The following is an 18,517-nucleotide window of genomic DNA, read 5'->3' as shown; positions in this document are numbered from 1 at the left end:
TCGGCCAATTCAGCCAAATGGCCGATGATTTTCCCCTTGAAATGTTATCATCGGGGGGAAAAGCAAAGTTTCCAACGCTGTGAACGTACCCTGAATGCACCATTAGCATTAGCAACTAGCAAATGATATTCTGGTTATTCTGGTGTCCTTAAGCGTCCTTTAAACTGTTTAATGACACCGCAGTTGGAGTTAACTGTAAAACGAAACTAGTAAGTTACTCATAAGAATGACATCCAATGTATATTTAAAATACAAAACATACCTTTGTTTTTAAAACATCACTAGCCTAGCGCTAATGCTAAAAGTGAAGGAAAGATCAGATTCAAATGCTAACAGTAAGCAGTTAGCATCGACTTTGGGAGTTTTTTTTCCTTGAATGGCCGTCCTTGGTCGCTTTATGGACCAAACTACTATGGAAAAGTTGTAATAAAAAATAAAATAAATAAAAAACACTGAACAGTTCGACGCCCTTTCAGAAGTTTACAGTACAGTACATCGATTTGCCCCAAAATGTAATTCCATTGCGCTCACCAGTCATCAGATTTTTATTTTGTATTTATTTTTTCTAAGAAAAAAAAAGAGATAAAAAAAGATTTTTTTTTTAATGCAGCATAAATAAGCACCCGAAGTAAAGTAAACAGTGGCAAAGAAGACCTCAAACGCATCACGTTAATTGCATACTTGCAAAGACCAATGAACAAAAAACGATTTTGTTATAATCAGGCAAGCATTACCAAAACACGTCATCCTTTTCTTGACCGATTCATCTTGTCACTTTCTTTCACAAGAGCCGCGTGCTTGCGCCGGTGACCCTGCAACTCGGCCCTATTGTAACCCCGGGTGCCCGGCCGGCCACGCCGTCGCCCCGTGAACCCGGCGGGCCTCCTAAACCCCGCCAAAGCAGCTTAGACCTCCTCGGCTGCGGCGGCCACACGTGTGAAACGTGCGCTGGCGCTGACACACAAACACATGCGAGGCGAGCCCTCGCCACGGTCTGTGCAAGCCTAATGAGGTGGGAGGCGTTTGCGCCGGCGAGGGAGAGGAAGGGCTTAGGGCCGGGTCACTCCCACTCAGCTGTACTGAGGCACGTTGCTCCTCAGGCGCCGCGCACACAAAAGGCGTGCGCGCGCACCTGCGGGAGGACGGAGCGAACGCACGAGTCGTGCCCATGCGCATGTGGAAAGCGGCGAGGGTGTTCCTAGTAATGGCGGGCATGTGTTGCGGGAAGCCGAGCGTGTTCATGAGCGTTACTGGAAAAATATGACATTGATTTCCTTTACCATGCAGCAAATGAGAACAGATGAATTGAATGCAGTGTTCACCCACAGTTCATTGTTTGAACATCCACTATATCACACTTTTTAACTCATTCACTCCGAGCCATTTTCACTAAAGTACAGAGGTGGCAAATCCGGGTCCAGAAAGTAAAAACCCTGCCACAACGTGCTAGCTAGCTAGCGCCTTAAGCTAGCTCCCCGGGTACTTGTTGACCTGCTAGGGAGCTAGCTAGCTAGCACGAGGGGCTAAAGCCAAACTGTACTTTCTGGACCTGGATTTGACATCTCTACTGAAGTATATTTGGATCTTTGCATCCACAGTGGGATACGGGCTTTAGAAAACTATGGGAAACTAATTGTTTACGTTTTCGTTCACTTTTTTAAAAGTCTTTGAATAAGCATATTTAAAAAAATGATTGACTTATTCAAGTAGCACGCCTTGGCAGATGTAACAGCTGAACACACTTGTGGCATTCTTTCTACAATTTTGCTCAAGTTCTGTAAATCCCGTATCACACTGAAGAAGGAACGTTTGCGACACAATGTTGATTTCACATGAGGGTTCGTTCAAGGTTGCAACGTTTCCTAAACATTCTCAAATAGTCTTAATGGTTCTCAAATAGTCTTAATGGTTCTCAAAACATTCTTAATGGTCTTTATTGTTGCAAGTACATTTTGAATATGCTTCTTGAGACAAGACAAGAACATGAAGACTGTTTAGGAAAGCATTAAGACTGTTTGAGAACGTTGAGGAAAATGTTTGCCCCTCAGTGAGATGCAGGCTTAAATGTGGCTTTAGTTTCAATCTAATTCATCATAAACTTGCTTGATGGGGTTTAAGTCTGGAGACCTTGCCTATTTGTACATTATACATGTATATTATTTTTTGGTTGTGGGTAACTTAACCAGTTTTTTTTGTTTATTCTGGCAGTTCATGTTCAATTAAAAACATTGAAACATCAGGGTGGCCGAAAACATTTGACAACTAGTTGTTATTCTTTTATAAACAAAAAGGGACAAAGAACAAAAGATTACGATCAGATAATAATGGAATAAAATATTGGACATAAGATCTAAGGCCTTAAAATAGTTTTTATTTCCATCAACGAAACTGCTTTGGAAACACTGCACATTCTTTTCCTGATCAAAAACATTTAGTCACGTCACTAGTAGGAGAAGTATGAATCACACGCGCGCACAATTCTGAGTCACGCACACACACAGGCCGCTGATGTCACGATGCATGTTCTTATTATCATCCAGCGTGCGCTATCTCATGACCAGTCATGTGAGGAAGCAGGTGTGTGCGTGCATAACTGTTGCATTCAAGCACTTTGGGAAGAAATTATATTGGAGACCACACTTGGGTCAACTGAGGAGAGTATTGGTCTGGAATAAGATTCTGGGTCCTGCGCAGATTTCACAGTCACTACACACAATGTGCTGTGTTTACTAGTCAGTGCTGAACTGATCTGAACCCTGTTTCTCACTGCTGGCCGCGATTTGGCCTGGACTAACCTCACTGGTGAATGTTTCACAGGAGCCTCCAGTGGGCGCTTGCGTGGTCTATAGCACCCTCTGCTGGTTGTCACGCTTGGCGAACACACTGAGAAAAAAAAATGCAGCATTATACTATTGCCACGATAAATTGTTTTAAATATCTGTGACGTGATTGGTCCCACCCAAAAAAAAGGCCCGACCAAGATGCATTTTTCAGGTCGATGCCGATTTTTGGCAGAAAAAAATACTGATTACCGATTAATCGGCCGATTATTTAAAAATATTAATAAAATAATTTATGCATTAAAGATACTTAATGCATAAAATTACTTACTTACTGGGGGATTGTATTTCGTGCCATGTTGTGGAAATGTGTGTTAAGACAACAACTAAATCCTTGGATGTTTGCATCCTTAAATTTTGAGGGGGAAAAAGTATTTGAATCCTTGAAATATCAATTTTAAATATAACTTGAAAGGACAATGATAAAATAAAACAATAAGAAAGTGAAATAAGAATCAAATAAATTAAATAATAGCAACTGAAAAAAACAGTAAGAACAAATACTGACTGGCAATGTGGTGCCTTGCATTCATGGTGTACACGCTTAAAGTGAGTACAAAAGAAAGTTGCAATATTCTATTAAAATAACTAATTTTTCATACATTTGGAAACATTTGTGCCTTTATTTAGTGTTATCTTACCTGTGGGTATGTGTTCCCACAGCATTTGTGTGTGAATATTCGTTATTTGAAGGAAAAATACTCCTGAAGTCGATGCTAACTTCCTGTTAGCATTTGAAAGGGATCCTCCCTTTGCGTTTAGCATTAGCGCTAGGCTAGCAATGGTTTAAAAACGAAGCATGTTCTGCATTTAAATACACAGTGCATGTAATTCGTATTGTCATGCGTTTAGTTTTACAATTAACTCCAACTGGGGTGTCATTAAACAGTTTAAATGACGCTTAGGGACAACAGAATAACATATGCTACACACTTGCTAGTTGCTAATGCTACACAGGCAAAATGGTGCATTCAGGGTACTTTCACAGCGTCGGAAACTTCTGTTTTCTTTGCTGATTAAGGGAAAAATAATCGGACGATTGTTTTGGCCGATGTTTGAAGGGCAATAATCAGTCGATTAATCAGTCGATTAATCAGTCGGACCCTACTTTACATACTCTCAACTATTGTCTGGCTGAAATTAACCACGTATTCACGTATTAACGCGCATGTTTTTAAAACCGCAGACGAGCATGGCGAACGGGCCCATAATAAACGCTGCAGGGTTCGCAGTCCAAAAGGCGGCACATCACGGATTCCCTTTCATCTGTGCAGCGCCTCTGAGGCCGAGGGAGGGTGCGAGGGTTCCAGTCAGGGGAGGATTCGCTCTCTTTTTTTTTCGCCTCAGGGCTGAGTGCTTCTCTCTTTGTCTGAGGACTTATTAGCAGAAAGGCAAGACTAAAGAGGGAGAGAGAAGGATTGTGTGCGCTGACAATAGCTGCCATTGTCTCCCGCAGCGCCGCTGCATTTCACGTGTGTGTGCATGTGTGACTTACAAAGTGAAACTGAACCAAAGCGGTAATAGCAACATGTTACAAAAAAAATGCACTCAACAGTGTGCAAACATGAACAGAAAGGCAAGAGATGGAAACAGAATACAGTATTCCAGAATAAAATTAACAATCAAGCGTCACTGTGGTGGTTTTCTCTTGTTTGTACTGCCCCCATGTGGCAAAAAAACTATAAATGCGCATTTAATGAAAGAGGATATTGGAAGAGTTCAATTGCAGAAGAAAACATTTCCATTTTTGTGAATTTAGTCACATAAAAAAAAACCATCTGTTAAAGTTATAATATAATTAAAGTAAAAATAAAAATCTTTTCATGAAGTCTAAACACAACAATCTGCTTAATAATTGTATTTGTGGAATATGAATTAAGCAGCAAAACTGGCCCGTTTTCATCCATCACAGGGGGCGGCCATTTTGCTGTCGACTGAAAGCGACATCACAGTTGCACAGGGCTCAGTTAACAACCAATCGCAGATCACCTCTTTTTCTGAGTTTGATCATGTGACTTTCGCATGCTTAATCATGATTGGTCGTTACCCAAACCCTGAGCAACTGTGATGGTCATTATCAGTCGATGAGTGGCAAAATGGCCGCCCCCGGATTAGCTGCTTTTGAACTCATATTCCACAATGGCAATTATTAAGCAGAATACCGTGTTTAGACTATATTATTGTATCGTATTCTACTCTCACTTTCAAGCACATTCGAAGACTGTATTAGCATGCACACTACTTACTGTACAGCTGAGATCCAACCCACTGTTAATTTACACGTGTCGTCAGGCACACTGTGTTATCTTGGACAGTAAATTAGTCAATATATAACCGGCCGACCGTATGAGACGAGCACACATTCGAGTACAAACGAGCTCGGCTGGGTGTTGCGGATGTCCTGTTAAACGGCAACAGGTCAACCCAAAGCTTCTGACAATCATCTGATTTGACCTCCATGAAAGCACCTAAAAATTATTATCCTCGTGACACGGTTAGCGCTTGTGGGGACTTTGGTCTTTGCGACACCGCGGAAGGACTTGGGATCGTCTCAGGGAGCAGAGGGACATTGCCAAAGGTAAAGATTATTTCATAAGTGACAAGTTAGTCTAACAGTGAAACGGAGTGTAACGTGTTGGGGTTTACATTATTAAATTGCATAACAACTAGCATCATTGTTTAGCAATAGCACAGGTCATTTTGGGGCATAATTCATATATTGTTAGCCTAATAGCATAAATGAGTCCTTTTTAACTCATTTACTGTCAATGACGGCTATAAACGCCAAAAATTAATTTTAACTTTAATTTTTTTTTTTCCACTTTTGTTAACAAGAATATGAAAACCTAGAATTTTTTTATTGTACATTTAGAACAGATATGACATTTGTGATTAATCGAGAGTTAACGAGTGAAGTCATGAGATTAATTACGATTAAAAAGTTTAATCGGCTGACGCCCCAAATTTGTAATATTTTCTTTATTTTTTATTTTTTATTTTTTTATTTTTTATTTTTCATTCACTGCCGTTGACGGCTGTAAACGTCAAAAATAAATTGTATCTATTTCTATTAGCTTAACATTTTTTCCACTTTTGTTAACAAAAATATGAAAACCTAGAAAAAAATTTTTTGTACATTTAGAACAGATATAAAATCATTGTGTCATTAATCGTGAGTTAACTAGTGAAGTCATGCGATTAATTAAAAAAAAAAAAAAACGCCTTTTGCCCGTAATTTTTAATAATCTTTTTTTTTTTTTTTTGGGCAGTGAATGTAAACAAATATATAAAAACTTCCAATGCAATTTATTTTTCAAAAACAAAAACAAAAAAACATTAAAATTAAACACTTAAACACTCACAACATTTACTTTAACAATATCTTCATTTTCATTTCAGGCTAATGCTTAGTGTGAACATAGATTTGTGAACCCTCCAGTGGCCAGATTGTGAATTGATTCAGAGGTCTCCTTAAATTGATAATGACTTTGTGAGAAGCTTATTGTGACGCCTGTTAAAATTGTTAGCCTAGCCTAGCCCTAGCCTAAATTGTTAATTCATTTGCCCCGCAAATAAAATGCTCCTTAGTCGTCAAGATGTTCTCCCAACTGTTTTAGAACCCCGGACACACTGGACAACAGTGGCAATGGAGCAGAAAAGCACGCTAACGCGTAGCCAGTCTCTACGTAGCGTCCACTCATCACGCGACAAGCCAGCTAGGATGGATGCCAGGATTCCTAGTAAGACGGTGTCCGTGTCCAAGTTGGTGGAAAGGTGAAAGAAAAACACGGTCCCGACTCCTGATCCACCTATTAATAATTATAAATCGTACCTATATCTTTAATGCATCTTTATGGCCTAAACAGATATCAAGTTACAACTGAAGACACTCGCGCCGATTCAAAAGAAAATGGCCGCACAAAAGCGAAGCCATCAGGGGTGACTTTTCATTTTGCAACATATTTCAATACTTCTGCATGAAACAAATTAACATTTTTCCTGATTTAAGCATACAGTGTCGACTCCGCCCATAAATGGCCCACAGGGAATGAAAAAAACTCAGCCGCAGCCTCCGAAGACCAGAGAAGACAAACGGGAACGCTCTTTGGCCGAAACCGGTTTGAGCCGCAGCAGGTCGATGGGGAGCCTCCAAGACAACGCCAGCGTGTCCTTCGAGGCCTTGAAGGCGTGTTTTGAGATGAGAGAAGAACCTGCAAGCGCTGTCAGAGTGGCAGATAAGCCAAAGCCTTCCAAACATGTCAAGCCAGCGATGAAGAAAGAGATCAATAAGTCGGCAGAGAAGCAGAAGGCCCGCGACGCTCCAGTGCATCCTCGCAAGAGTGATGAAAAGGAAAGGAATGCTCAACATAAGGTAAAGAAATTTGACTCCACGTGATATAAACAGTCCGGGGCTATGGTTAATGTTGAGATTACTGTAGGTGGATTTCAATTTACTTTAATAACTAAATTTAGCAGATTGCATTAGGCATCAAGTTGACGTGGTTTTTGCCACTTCGTTCCAAGTGCATGTAGGCAACCTTTTTGAATTATCGTAATTCATTTAGCAAAATAGTTTTTTTTTTCAGGATTTCATTTAATGTAAAATTACTTGTTTTTTTTTTTTGTTTTTTTTAATAAATAAAGACAGTCGGTCTAGACCTCACTTAACAAAACAATTGTTTCTTTTCAATTCTAAAATAAAGGCATATTAATGTTGTAATGGCAAAAGTAAGAATATACAATGCACATTGTTCATAAATATAACTATAAGTAAAAGAAGAAATATATATATATATTTATTTATTTTAATTATATATATATATATATAATGTATTAACTATTAAATTTGGGGACTTGTTTTTTTTTAGCTGACACAAAGTCAAAGTAGCATCATCAGTGTGCTGAAAACAACGACGTCACCGCCTTCAGGAGGGAATGGCAATTTGAATACTCCCACAATGCATTTCACTATGTTCAATAACAGAGTTTCCCTTTCTTACATGTTCTATAAAGTATTTTTTTTTGTGACTTTAGACGAGATCAGGTGTTAGTTTGACACTAATGTTTGTTTGTTTTTGTTTTAGTAACATGCTACTTAGTAACGCGTTACTAGCATCACTGGTCCCTACTTTTGTATTACATCGTTCAAGGCGGTGACACAAACCTGGACAGAGAGACGAAAAACAACCGGGGATAACCGCATTGAAAGAACTGTGGCCGCCGAAGCCGGTGAGTATAATAAGAGCAAATGATCATTTCCTGTGAAACGATTCCATCACACTGAAATATGTTAGTTAGCGCACGGACTGAAGCAAATGGGATTTGGATGTATTGAACACATAGACCCTCCCATTTCCTTTTGTATTAGTAGTACTATAAAATCATAAACAACACAAACATCCCAGACTTTGCCCTCAGTTAAACTTTGCACTGATGAACCCTCATAAAAAAATAAAATAAAAAAATAAAGCACTAAATATTGCCCGCCTGGCAATATTAAGGACCAGTATTGCTCCTGTAAAGTTGTTTAACGTTCATCTTACCATAAGGTTAAGTTGTACGCGGGGCATAATTAACTATAGTTTGTAGAAGTTATGAAAAAATAGTAACTAGTTACAGTTACTTCCTTTTATTACTCTGACGATTACTTAAACAAAAAAGTAACTCTTTAGTTACTTTTTTTTTTTAAGAACATACACTGTTTTTTTATGCTCAACTTAAGTAATGAGCGTATTTCCATGTCGAAAAACTCCTCTTGCCTCGACTCCCCATGACTGCCGAACCCGATAGCCGCCCACAATGCGTCCTTCTTCGTTCGTACGGCAGCGGCAATCCATTGTAAACAGGAAGTAGTACAGTACACAGCAGCCATCTATTCATTATTTGATTCTGAACCGCTTATCTTCACGAGTGTCGCACATTTAAATTATTCAATTCAATAATGTATCAAGTAACTAACCAACGCACCATATTGTAAGTAACGAGGGATGTAACTAACGATAACTGCGATATTGTGATATTGCGATATTGAAATTGCCACAATATCGTCATCGTCATGATATTAGAAAAAAAGGTGTGGCTGTATTTCGTTTGTGTAGTTCTAGCACCCTCTGGTGGTTAGTTTATTAGTGCAGTTTAATTTCAATTTGGCCACTGCGGTGATTATTATTATTATTAATTTTTTTATATATATATATTGCCAACTTCGCCACAATATCGTGAGGTTCACATCGTGATATTTATCGTATCATGTATAATTGGATATCTCTAATTGTAACTGTAACTGAGTTACTGTATTTAAATTTTAAAAAAGTAATGTGCTGGAGTAAAAAGTAACTAAGTTACTAGTAACTAGTTACTGCCCAACACTGATCATTAGACTGAGGAATGCCTAAACATTTAGGATTCTGTCTGCTTTTTCGATAAGTAGCCCGCCCAAATCGAGTTTTGTCTTCATGTTACTGATAAAAATAATAACATTTTAAAGCAAAACAGCTCGCCTGGTGCGCATTCCCTAGAAAGCCGAGTGACTGTGTGCCAACATGGTGGGTGGTATCAATGAAAAGAGTACGGGGGTGACTTTGCAAGGAGCAGTGATTGACTCCACCCGGTGTGACCATGGCAGACCAGTCCAGCGCGGGGACGGAAATAGTCGGCCTCCTCGCCCCGAAATAAGTGCCAGGGGGAGTGTGGCGGTCAGCTGTCACGAGGGCAGGAGCGCCAGATAGCTCGTGACAACAGCGCGGACACGTACAGGAAATTACTTGAGGAAAGACATTCTGGTTTTTAACGGAACAGCTAATTGGTGGTGAGTACTGGTTTGCGTTTAGCTTCTCTCGAGACCAGAATCAACTGCGAGATCTTGTAAGCATGTCAAATGGTTTCTTTATTTTATTTTATTTTTAAACACTGGACATCTACCAATTGGATAAGATTTTTTTTTTAAATATATATATATATATATATATATATATATATATATATATATAATTTTTGGTCCTAATGAGATATTAAGTTCGTCAAAACTTTTCACCATACTTAGTAGATTTTTCTCAGTTCCCGTACTTACTGTTTTCTGTTTAATATCTATTTGTCTGGAAGAGGTTTTCCACACAAATATTTACTATAATTATAATTGATGATGATGATGTAATTGTGTTAGCATAGATACGTGATTATGACACATTCCGACTTCATTGCAGGTTTCATCGCTGCGGTAGAAACAACTCACAGATACCAATAATTGATTATGAATTGACACCAACATTGTTTTTGTATGTTATGTTTTGTGCTGTCTCAGATACAGAAAAAAAATTAAAAAAAAAAAAATATATATATATATATATATATATGTTGCTCTTCTGCGCTTAGTCAACAGCGGTCAGTAAGTGTGTCAATGGAGTCGGATATCCCCTTACCATCACAAGTGGGATATTTTTAACTCTGACGCACAGCAGTTGCTATACGAAAACGCTCCTAAGCGCGGTAGTAAATAAAAAATCACGACGGCGCTGAAAGTGATTTATCGTTTTGTCCATTCAATGACCGGATGATGTCTGACTTCTTGCGTGTGAACTTGTGCCGCGTCCACAGATGAGAAACGGAGGTCGGTCGCAGACTTCAGAGAAAACTCTTTTGTTCAAGAGCAGGAGAAAGTGTGCGTCTCCGTCAAAGCTTTGTCTGCAATCTATCTGTCAAAGGTGGCAAGTCAGGAAGCGAAGCTGAGAGCATTGAAACCGGTAATTTCATATTTTTAGCATTTCTACTTGACGATCCAGATCATTTATAGAAGTTCTGTTACAAGATTTACTTTAAGGAATTGTACTCTTGGTCGAATCTGTTTTTTTGTAGGTGTGCTATAGTTGAGGATCAGGACAAAAAAAAATTGCTTTGTTGGATATGTGCGTTGGCTCAATACAAGTTGGGAAACACCGTTAACACGATTAATCAATTAGAACACTGGTCAACATTTTTTTTTTTTTAACGAATTTATTTATTTATTTTTATCAGAGGCAATTAAACTTTTCAAGATTTTTTTTTCATTGATTTCAAATCTGACCTGTTTTTTTCCTCTAGCACATCAGGCTTAAATAAATAAATAATATAGAGCCGCTCAGTTACGGAGAAAATATGAATCAATTATTAAATATGAATTTGGTAATAATTGAAATGTTTAAGACAATCATTTGTTTTTTGGTACAAAACAAGAAAATGTTTAAACATGTCAAAAATATGAAGACAAATAAATTGCTTTGGAACACTAAAATTAAGTTCCTTTTGCCCAAACAAGATTTATTAAATTAGTCATTATAAAAATAAAAATAAATTTAAAGGTGCATATATATAAATTTAAAAAACTCAAAATCAGTATTAATAATATTTTATTTTAGTTAACTATTATGCTGTTTTTTTAATTGTGGAGTGTAATAATTCAAATTGTAGTTGAATTTTGATTAATTGCACAGCCCTATAATAACAGTAATAATAATATTAATATGTAATATTCGTGAATTAAGGGTTAGGTTCAGCAACGTGTAACGTCATCGTTATACTGCAAAGTTACAGCGCATGGAAAAACTGTATTACGTTAGCTTTTTGGGGTCGATCTTTAAAATACAAAAAATTATATTATAAAAATCTGAAGTGCAAGACAGCATCAAAAATACATTTATGGACAACTAAATTAATCTCTGATTAAAATTTGCTGTTAACGAGTACTAATTATCAATTAATTTGATAATCAATGAATCATTGTACCTTTTTTTATTTATTAGCATTAAATTCCAATGCCGAGTAATCTATAAAAAAAATAGCACTTTAATTGTATCCCGTTTGCTACTAGGCACAAGATCAGTCTTCTGAACTTGGGAGACGAGCAAATCAAATGAAGGTAAGTTTGCGTTGCCGTCGATGTTGCGAAACAAAACTTCCTGCATTGCATTTGTGCTGTACTGACAAAACAGCTGCATGTTGTTTGTAAGTAATCACTTGCTTCGTCAGTTTGGGTCACATTTGGAGTGCCTACACTTGTTGAAAGCTTTGGACTTCAGGTAACTAACTGAGGATGTGCATCGATAGGCTCATATTTGGAAGGTAACGCAATTAACGGCAGCATGTTTGCACACGCTGAAGCACGGCACCTTAGCAGCGGACTTCGTGCCGAATGATGACCGCGTCACTTTGTTCTTGTAAGATGGAGGAAGACCCCCAACTGAACAGAGAAGACCACCTTCGGCAAGGACCAGATAACAACCCCGAGACGCAATCGCAACAATTCCTGCAATCCCAAACATCCAAAGAGAGTCTGTACCAGCAGCGGCAGAAATGCGAGCTGAGAAGACTCCTGAAGCACACGCATCCCGAGCTGAAGATGTCGGATCGGGTCGTGGACGAGGCGCTCGCCGAGGTGTTGAGCTCGGAGGCCGAGGTGACGGCTGATGAAAGTGGATACGAGGGTGAGGTACGCTCCAGACGCCTGATATTTGAGAAATGTCCCCCGAGTGGCAAAGTGTCATCTCGCACCCCCAAGACGCTCACAACTGAAGAGGTTGAAAATGAAAAGTTGGAGAACCCCGACGAGAGGCCTGGTCTCGGCCCAACGGTGGCTTCTAGTCCCGATCCCAACAGAGAATGTGAGGATGTAAAAAAAATGGACGTCCAAGCAACTAGAAGCATATTTGAGAGTCATTGTGTGGATGCATCCCAGTCAAGTCCAGAAAAGGTTTCCACGGGTGTTTTGACTGACTTGGTTCAAGAACTGGAGAAAGCCACCCATATGAATTGGACAGAAGAACCCAAACAAGGGTCATGCCATACTGGCCATTGCACAACAAAGGAAGATGATGAATTTACCAGCCATGAAGTTCAAGAACAACACCGGGATGGTATAAAAACCAAGGCCTCCCTTACGCAAAACAACCCATTCCTATCTAAAAACATTGAACATTGCTACGCTCATACGGCAAACGCCAAAATGACAGCAGACGGTGACTGCGCCGCCAAGGTTAAGGACAGAACCCATTTGTTTGAATCAATGCCGTTTGACCAAATCAGACATCAGAACAAGGACGAAGTGGAGGCCATGGTGGAGACGCTGAAGGAATCGCTGAGCTCCCTTCACCACTTTAACGCCATTCACGCAGACGGCTCCATCGTCGAGGTGAACGAGACCATGCGAGCAAAAAAGGCCAAATACGCAAAATCAGCGAAAGGAGCCGAGATCGATTACGCTGACGTTTCTGAGGGCAATTTTCAAAACGTCCTACTCCGCGTGCTACCGCGAGCAAACCTTAGGCCTCGGGTGACTTATCTTACCGAGGCCTGCGACGGAGTCGTTCGAAGCACGTTGGTCGACGTACCCGTGCACCCGCATCAGTTCACTGGCACCCAAGACGCGGAGTGCAACACCGCCAACGTGGTTCAGCTGATGGAGGATATTCTTAATCAAGACAACTCTCTGAGGAAAGGAGTGATCATCCAGGAGGCCGCTGACAAATCTGCCGACGTCGTCGTTTACGCCCTCTACAAGTATTCGGATGAGGAAGACGTGCGACGTTTTTGTCCTCAAGAGTATCCCGCGGGAACGGATGGGCGAACATCGCCCTCGATTCCTCCACGCGGCGCCTGTCCAGGATCCGTCGGCCCTGTCGCAACAATGAAGGGGAATGTGAAACTATTTAAGAGTTGCATCGAAAAAGGTGAGCTGGAGTATCTGAAAACTCTTCGGGAAAAGTCAACAGTGGACGAACAGATGTTGGGACAATGCGCGGTTATTGATCCCGAACAGAGAGTTGACCTCGCGGTTGAAAGTACTCCAGAGTGGGCACCGGTGGATGTGAAGAGACTGAGAAGCATGTTCTCCGAAGGTCCAATGCAAAGCCAGCCCAATCAAGTTGTCCGTAAGGATCTTCCTGGTTCTGTCACGGGACCGAATGTGACCCTTGAGAGCGTTCACTCATCTCTAGTGAATGACGCTGATGTTCGCACTGGAAGTCAGGATGAAGATCAACTTCACGACGGATCAATGGACTCCAATGCTCTTGTGCGACTCCAGACACAGTGTGGAGACCAAGTCATCCAAGCTGAATTAATCAAAGTGATAGATGATGATGATGATGATGATGATGAAGAAATCCCAAACCTCCAAACTGCGATCAATAGCCTCCAACAAGCCACAATGGAAGCACGATCTATACATCAGTTACCGCAGGAAAAGCAAGAATCCAAATCGGTACAATCTATTGCGCAACCAGTGACCTCAGCACCTGACATGAATTCGCGGGTCGTACCCCACAAACCTAACACGCCACCCCAAAAATCGGACAAAACGGATTCGAGGATCAAATCGGCACCGGATATTGAACACGAAATGAAATTCCTTAACCAAATTGCACCAGAGAAAACCCACACAGATACAAGCCGTCAAAACAGAAATAGTGCAGGGGAGGTCCCGGTGCAACACCTCCGAGCCGCTGCGGTTTCTCCAGATGGTTCAGAAACACAAGAAGAAGAAGAAGAGGAGGAAATTGTCTTTCAGGGTAAGCTCAAAGCAGCATTGGATTCCTTAGAGAGGTCTAACATTAACGTCACTCGGGGCGATTTCAGAGCAGCAATGATATACCGAAACTCTTCAAAAGCTCCCAAAGAAAGACTGAGAAATGCAACTCAGGTTTCCAGCGACAAAGCAATCAAGCAGGTTTGTGTTATGGAATCCCAAACTCAAGTGAGTCCAAATCAGGTCACAGAAGAGGGACCGAGTACTGCTCCTCAGAAAAGAAGGCCCCTCGGACCAAAACCAGCCATCCCTCCGAAACCCGAACATTTGAAAGTCAAACAGCAAAATAACCAACCGACAAACAATGGCAACTCGTTTAAGCTGTTAAAAGATACCGATTCAACAGATACGTCTCAAATAAACACCGGAACAGAGTCAGAACGTGATGGAGTGAGTCGCGGAAAGTTGAGCGAAGGATCACAAAAGTCTCAGGAAATACCTGAAAAACACCAAATCCGTGACTCGCCTATCGCAGTGGAAAAATATGACAAAGACGACCAACGTGGAGAGAAAAAGGACACAGTCCAGGAGAGAGTGGACAAGGACATCCTGGTTGAAGAGAAGACGACAGAAACAGACGAAACCCATATAGATTTCAATGAGGCTTGCAAAAAATTTGGGCGTACGAATGATCTTCCAAAAAAGAGACCACCCAAAATAATGAAATTAGCTCAACAGGACAAGCTAACACAAGTGGATGCAGAACTGCAGACCCCCTTACTTTGTCATTCGTGCCATAACGCCAGGGAACAAAAAGATAGCAAACACGAGAAAGGACTTCAACAGGAGGGCAAAGTTGAGTTGAGGGCAAAGAAGGGACGGACGGAGACGGAGGACGAGCGCCGTCAGCGTCTGTCGGTCCACATGGACCAGATCGTGCGGGGCAACGTCGGCGCTGCCATGGAGATTTTCGACAACTTGCGAAAGCAGGAGGAGCTGCGGGGCATCCTCGGTCAAGTCAAAGAGATGGAAGAGGACACCAGCGAGGTTGACGTCAGGTCCCTCAGGAAAGTCTTTGAGAATGTCCCCGACTGGGTTGTCCCCACCAACGAAACGAAGCCAAAGCAAGCCAGAGCAGGACGCAAAGAGCAGACGACGACATTAGCAACGGAGAGCACATCTTCGATGGCGCATGTTTTCGGAGATCTCGAAAGGGCCAGTGAGGAAATTGTGACTCTCAAGGAACAGACATTAGCGCGGCTCGTTGACATCGAGGAAGCCATCAAGAAGGCCCTTTCTTCTGTCTCGACTTTAAAATCAGAGTCTGATATCGCCGGTCTGTCGTGCCTCTTTAAGGAGTCGCTGGGGAGTGAGCAAGGATCCCCTGCGTCCGGTGCAAGAACCCCAAAGCCCCGAGAAGGTTCTCCGCGTCCCCCCGCTTTTATCTCCATCCAATCGGCTGCTAGAAAGTCCGATAAACCGGAGCCGTCGGCCCGAGAGGTCCCAACTTGTCGGCACGGCCGAGAGAAATTCTGCTCAACCAAACTGCTTGAATGCAACAGCCCCGCTTTTAGCGGAAAAGAGCCCATCGGCTCCTTCCCACAACGAGAGATGAGCGTGCTGGAGGTGCGAACGGACGGCGAGGGGAGCAGGATCTTCGGCACCGAGACAGCCATGGGTGACTACGAGGGGACGGACGGCCGCGGCAACGGGATTTACTTGTCAACCGCATCCACTGTTGTCACCGCTCGGCCTGAGACGAGAACATCCTCCACGGATCTGAGAGCGACCGGGTCGGCTTCGCACCACGTTGCAACATACCCGGACATTCTGCTGCCTGTCCACCAAAATCCTTAACACGAGAACACTACGTTTTATAGGTGATTTCTCACGGTTTGTAATGACCGTTGTGTACAGAATTTCAGTTATTTCTGACTGATGGCGGGTTTCATATTGATGTGTTTTGTTGATTTAATTTTTTATTTGATTTTTTAAACACAAATACAGATGATTGGTTTTCAACTGCCTGTCTCACTTGTCTCATCAGTTCCAACTGAGTCGCCAAGAGACATGCTCGGCCTGTTTGAAGCCAGTTTATCCCATGGAAAAAATGAGCACGGACAAATATGTTTTTCACAAAAGTTGCTTCTGCTGTAAAATGTGCAAGAAAACATTGAGGTGAGACGCTGGGAACAATTGCAAAAAAAATAAAAAATTCTAAGCACCGCTGTACAAATAAGAGCTCATACAGGAACTGCACAATGATTATTATAAATGTGAGTCTACAATGAGGGATGGGTGTTTGATTCAATTTTCTTGAATGATCTTGGGGGACAACTAATGGCTTATCATTTTCATATGATGGTGGAGGGGATCTGTCACTGCATTTTCTGAACTCTTTCTATGCTGGTGTCACCCATGAATTCAACTATTTTCTATAGCGCTTGTCCTCATTGACCCTGCCGCTATATAAGTGCATTCCATTTAGCATGCATTGTTTTTGGAAATTGTACACACAGGCAAAAGGGAGAACATGCAAACTCCACACAGGAAGGCCAAACAGAGGCACTATTAGAACCTCTGAGAGCTCAGAACTGTGACACAACCCTTAAAATAATAACTTTTTGAACGGAATAATCATATTTATGCCACAGCAGAGGTCGTCGGTGTTTTGTTTTAGAAAGCACATACTTACATTGAAACTGAACAGTGCCTCACACATTTTGGAAACAATATACACATTCTTTTTTTTTCCCTCACAAATATATTCTCTAAAATGACACCAAAAATTAGCTTATGTTTGGGAACACTAAAACGAGTAAAAACTCTTACAGTATGACATATTGTCCATTCCACCGCGTCAAAAAAAAAAAAGGGGGGGAAAAGTTAATGAATCTTACCTGGTAAGCCGGTCCGAGGTTACTTCCATCCATCCACCCATCAGCTGAAACACGTATCCTCACTAAAGACCAAAAGAAAAAGCTTTTTTGTCCTCTAACTTTTACGAAGATAAAAGAAATTAAGGCATCCTCTTTGAAGCCATTTAAAACATTTCCGTGCTGCTTCAGCATCGCCACCTGGCGGTCGGGAGGGACGAAATAGAACAACAACAACACGTTTCAACGTGGCCACTTTGTTTAGCAATCAGACGTTCACCAGCTAATTTTGGAGTGTTATTTTTTTTTTTTTATTCTACATAATTGTCTTCCCGATCGCTAAATATGAGGCATATGCTCGTCGAAGTACAAAATACTGAACATAAATCAACAAGTTAGTGACACAATGGCACTCATGTTCACCGGGGGGGGGGGCGCGGGTGCAAAAACTCGCTAGCCATGCTAGTCTCGTACTGTAGTTGATGTTTACGTCTTTCAAATCTTTTTTTTCATCACTTGGTAGGCTTGTCATAGCGTAGTTATTTAATGTGTAAGTGAAAGCAAAACGTATCAACAAGCTCGTTAATTTTAGCATGCACTAATTCGTTACCAGGTGGCATTCACCGTTCCGGGTTGTCTCGTAAACACAGCAATCATATATTACGTAACTTTTATTTTCGTTACATCGCGTGACGTTAGCTCATACCAATGAAGCCATTAGAAACATGATCGGGGACAACACAGCTACTCAGGTTAACACTTACGCTGGAATGTTCCGAGGTGGGGTTCGAATCTCGACCAGGCCTTCCTGCGTGGAGTTTGCGTGGGTGTCCATGGGTGTGAAAGGTTATTTATCTGTATGGCAACCAGCCCAGGGTAACTTCTTTGTCTTAATCAGTGCACTAGTAGAACGACTGTGACACTTTTATAACTTTCTATCACCGCAGACAACCACATAGCTTTATCCAGTGCCGTTTTTTTTTTATATCATCCCATAACGGGCGACTTGTGCTCAATTTCGTAGCATGATCAATTACGTTCCGTTACACGGGGAATTCTACTGCGTATTCCACTACCGACAACTGTTCCAGAGGAAAGGGAATTACGACGAAGGTTTTGGATACACTCAGCACAAGGACCGATGGCTTGTGAACTCGAAGACCTCACGTGGCGAATCGGAGGCTTAAAAAGAATCTTCCGATAATGTGAGTAAACGCCGTTACGACATACGCACTGATGTTGATTGATTTGACATTTATCGGCAGTTGTAACTCTCTTCTCAGTGGGATAGCAACTATGACAACGCA

General features: G+C 41.3%; 2 protein-coding genes across 4 annotated transcripts in view; one reads left to right on the top strand and one right to left on the bottom strand.

Moving 5' to 3' along the window:
* csrnp1b (cysteine-serine-rich nuclear protein 1b) overlaps positions 1 to 18,140 on the bottom strand; it is a 109,035-nt gene extending 90,895 nt beyond the window's left edge. Inside the window, exons 1-2 of one of the 3 annotated variants that reach the window (XM_086065887.1) lie at positions 17,975 to 18,140; positions 17,235 to 17,296 (exon numbers count right to left, since the gene is read on the bottom strand). The gene's annotated coding sequence lies outside the window, so the exon portion shown is untranslated. Of the gene's footprint in view, positions 1 to 2,795; positions 2,884 to 17,234; positions 17,384 to 17,974 lie in introns of those variants that run through there. The other 2 variants (XM_086065886.1, XM_086065888.1) reach the window with 2 other exon arrangements.
* LOC147155816 (xin actin-binding repeat-containing protein 1-like) lies at positions 5,337 to 16,511 on the top strand. The gene is made up of 6 exons (XM_086065884.1): positions 5,337 to 5,418; positions 6,850 to 7,212; positions 7,991 to 8,069; positions 10,434 to 10,579; positions 11,683 to 11,730; positions 12,034 to 16,511. The coding sequence occupies exons 2-6, from the start codon at positions 6,889 to 6,891 to the stop codon at positions 16,189 to 16,191; spliced, it is 4,755 nt and encodes a 1,584-aa protein (XP_085922010.1). The 5' UTR covers positions 5,337 to 5,418; positions 6,850 to 6,888; the 3' UTR covers positions 16,192 to 16,511.
* Positions 18,141 to 18,517: the final 377 nt, after the last annotated feature.

Source organism: Leptonotus elevatus, chromosome 21 (assembly GCF_054856555.1).
Source record: "Leptonotus elevatus isolate MCC_2025b chromosome 21, RoL_Lele_1.0, whole genome shotgun sequence".
Taxonomy (NCBI): Eukaryota; Metazoa; Chordata; class Actinopteri; order Syngnathiformes; family Syngnathidae; genus Leptonotus; species Leptonotus elevatus.
The sequence above is the reverse complement of the archived record's forward strand: the minus strand, read 5'-3'. Positions and strand labels throughout refer to the sequence as shown.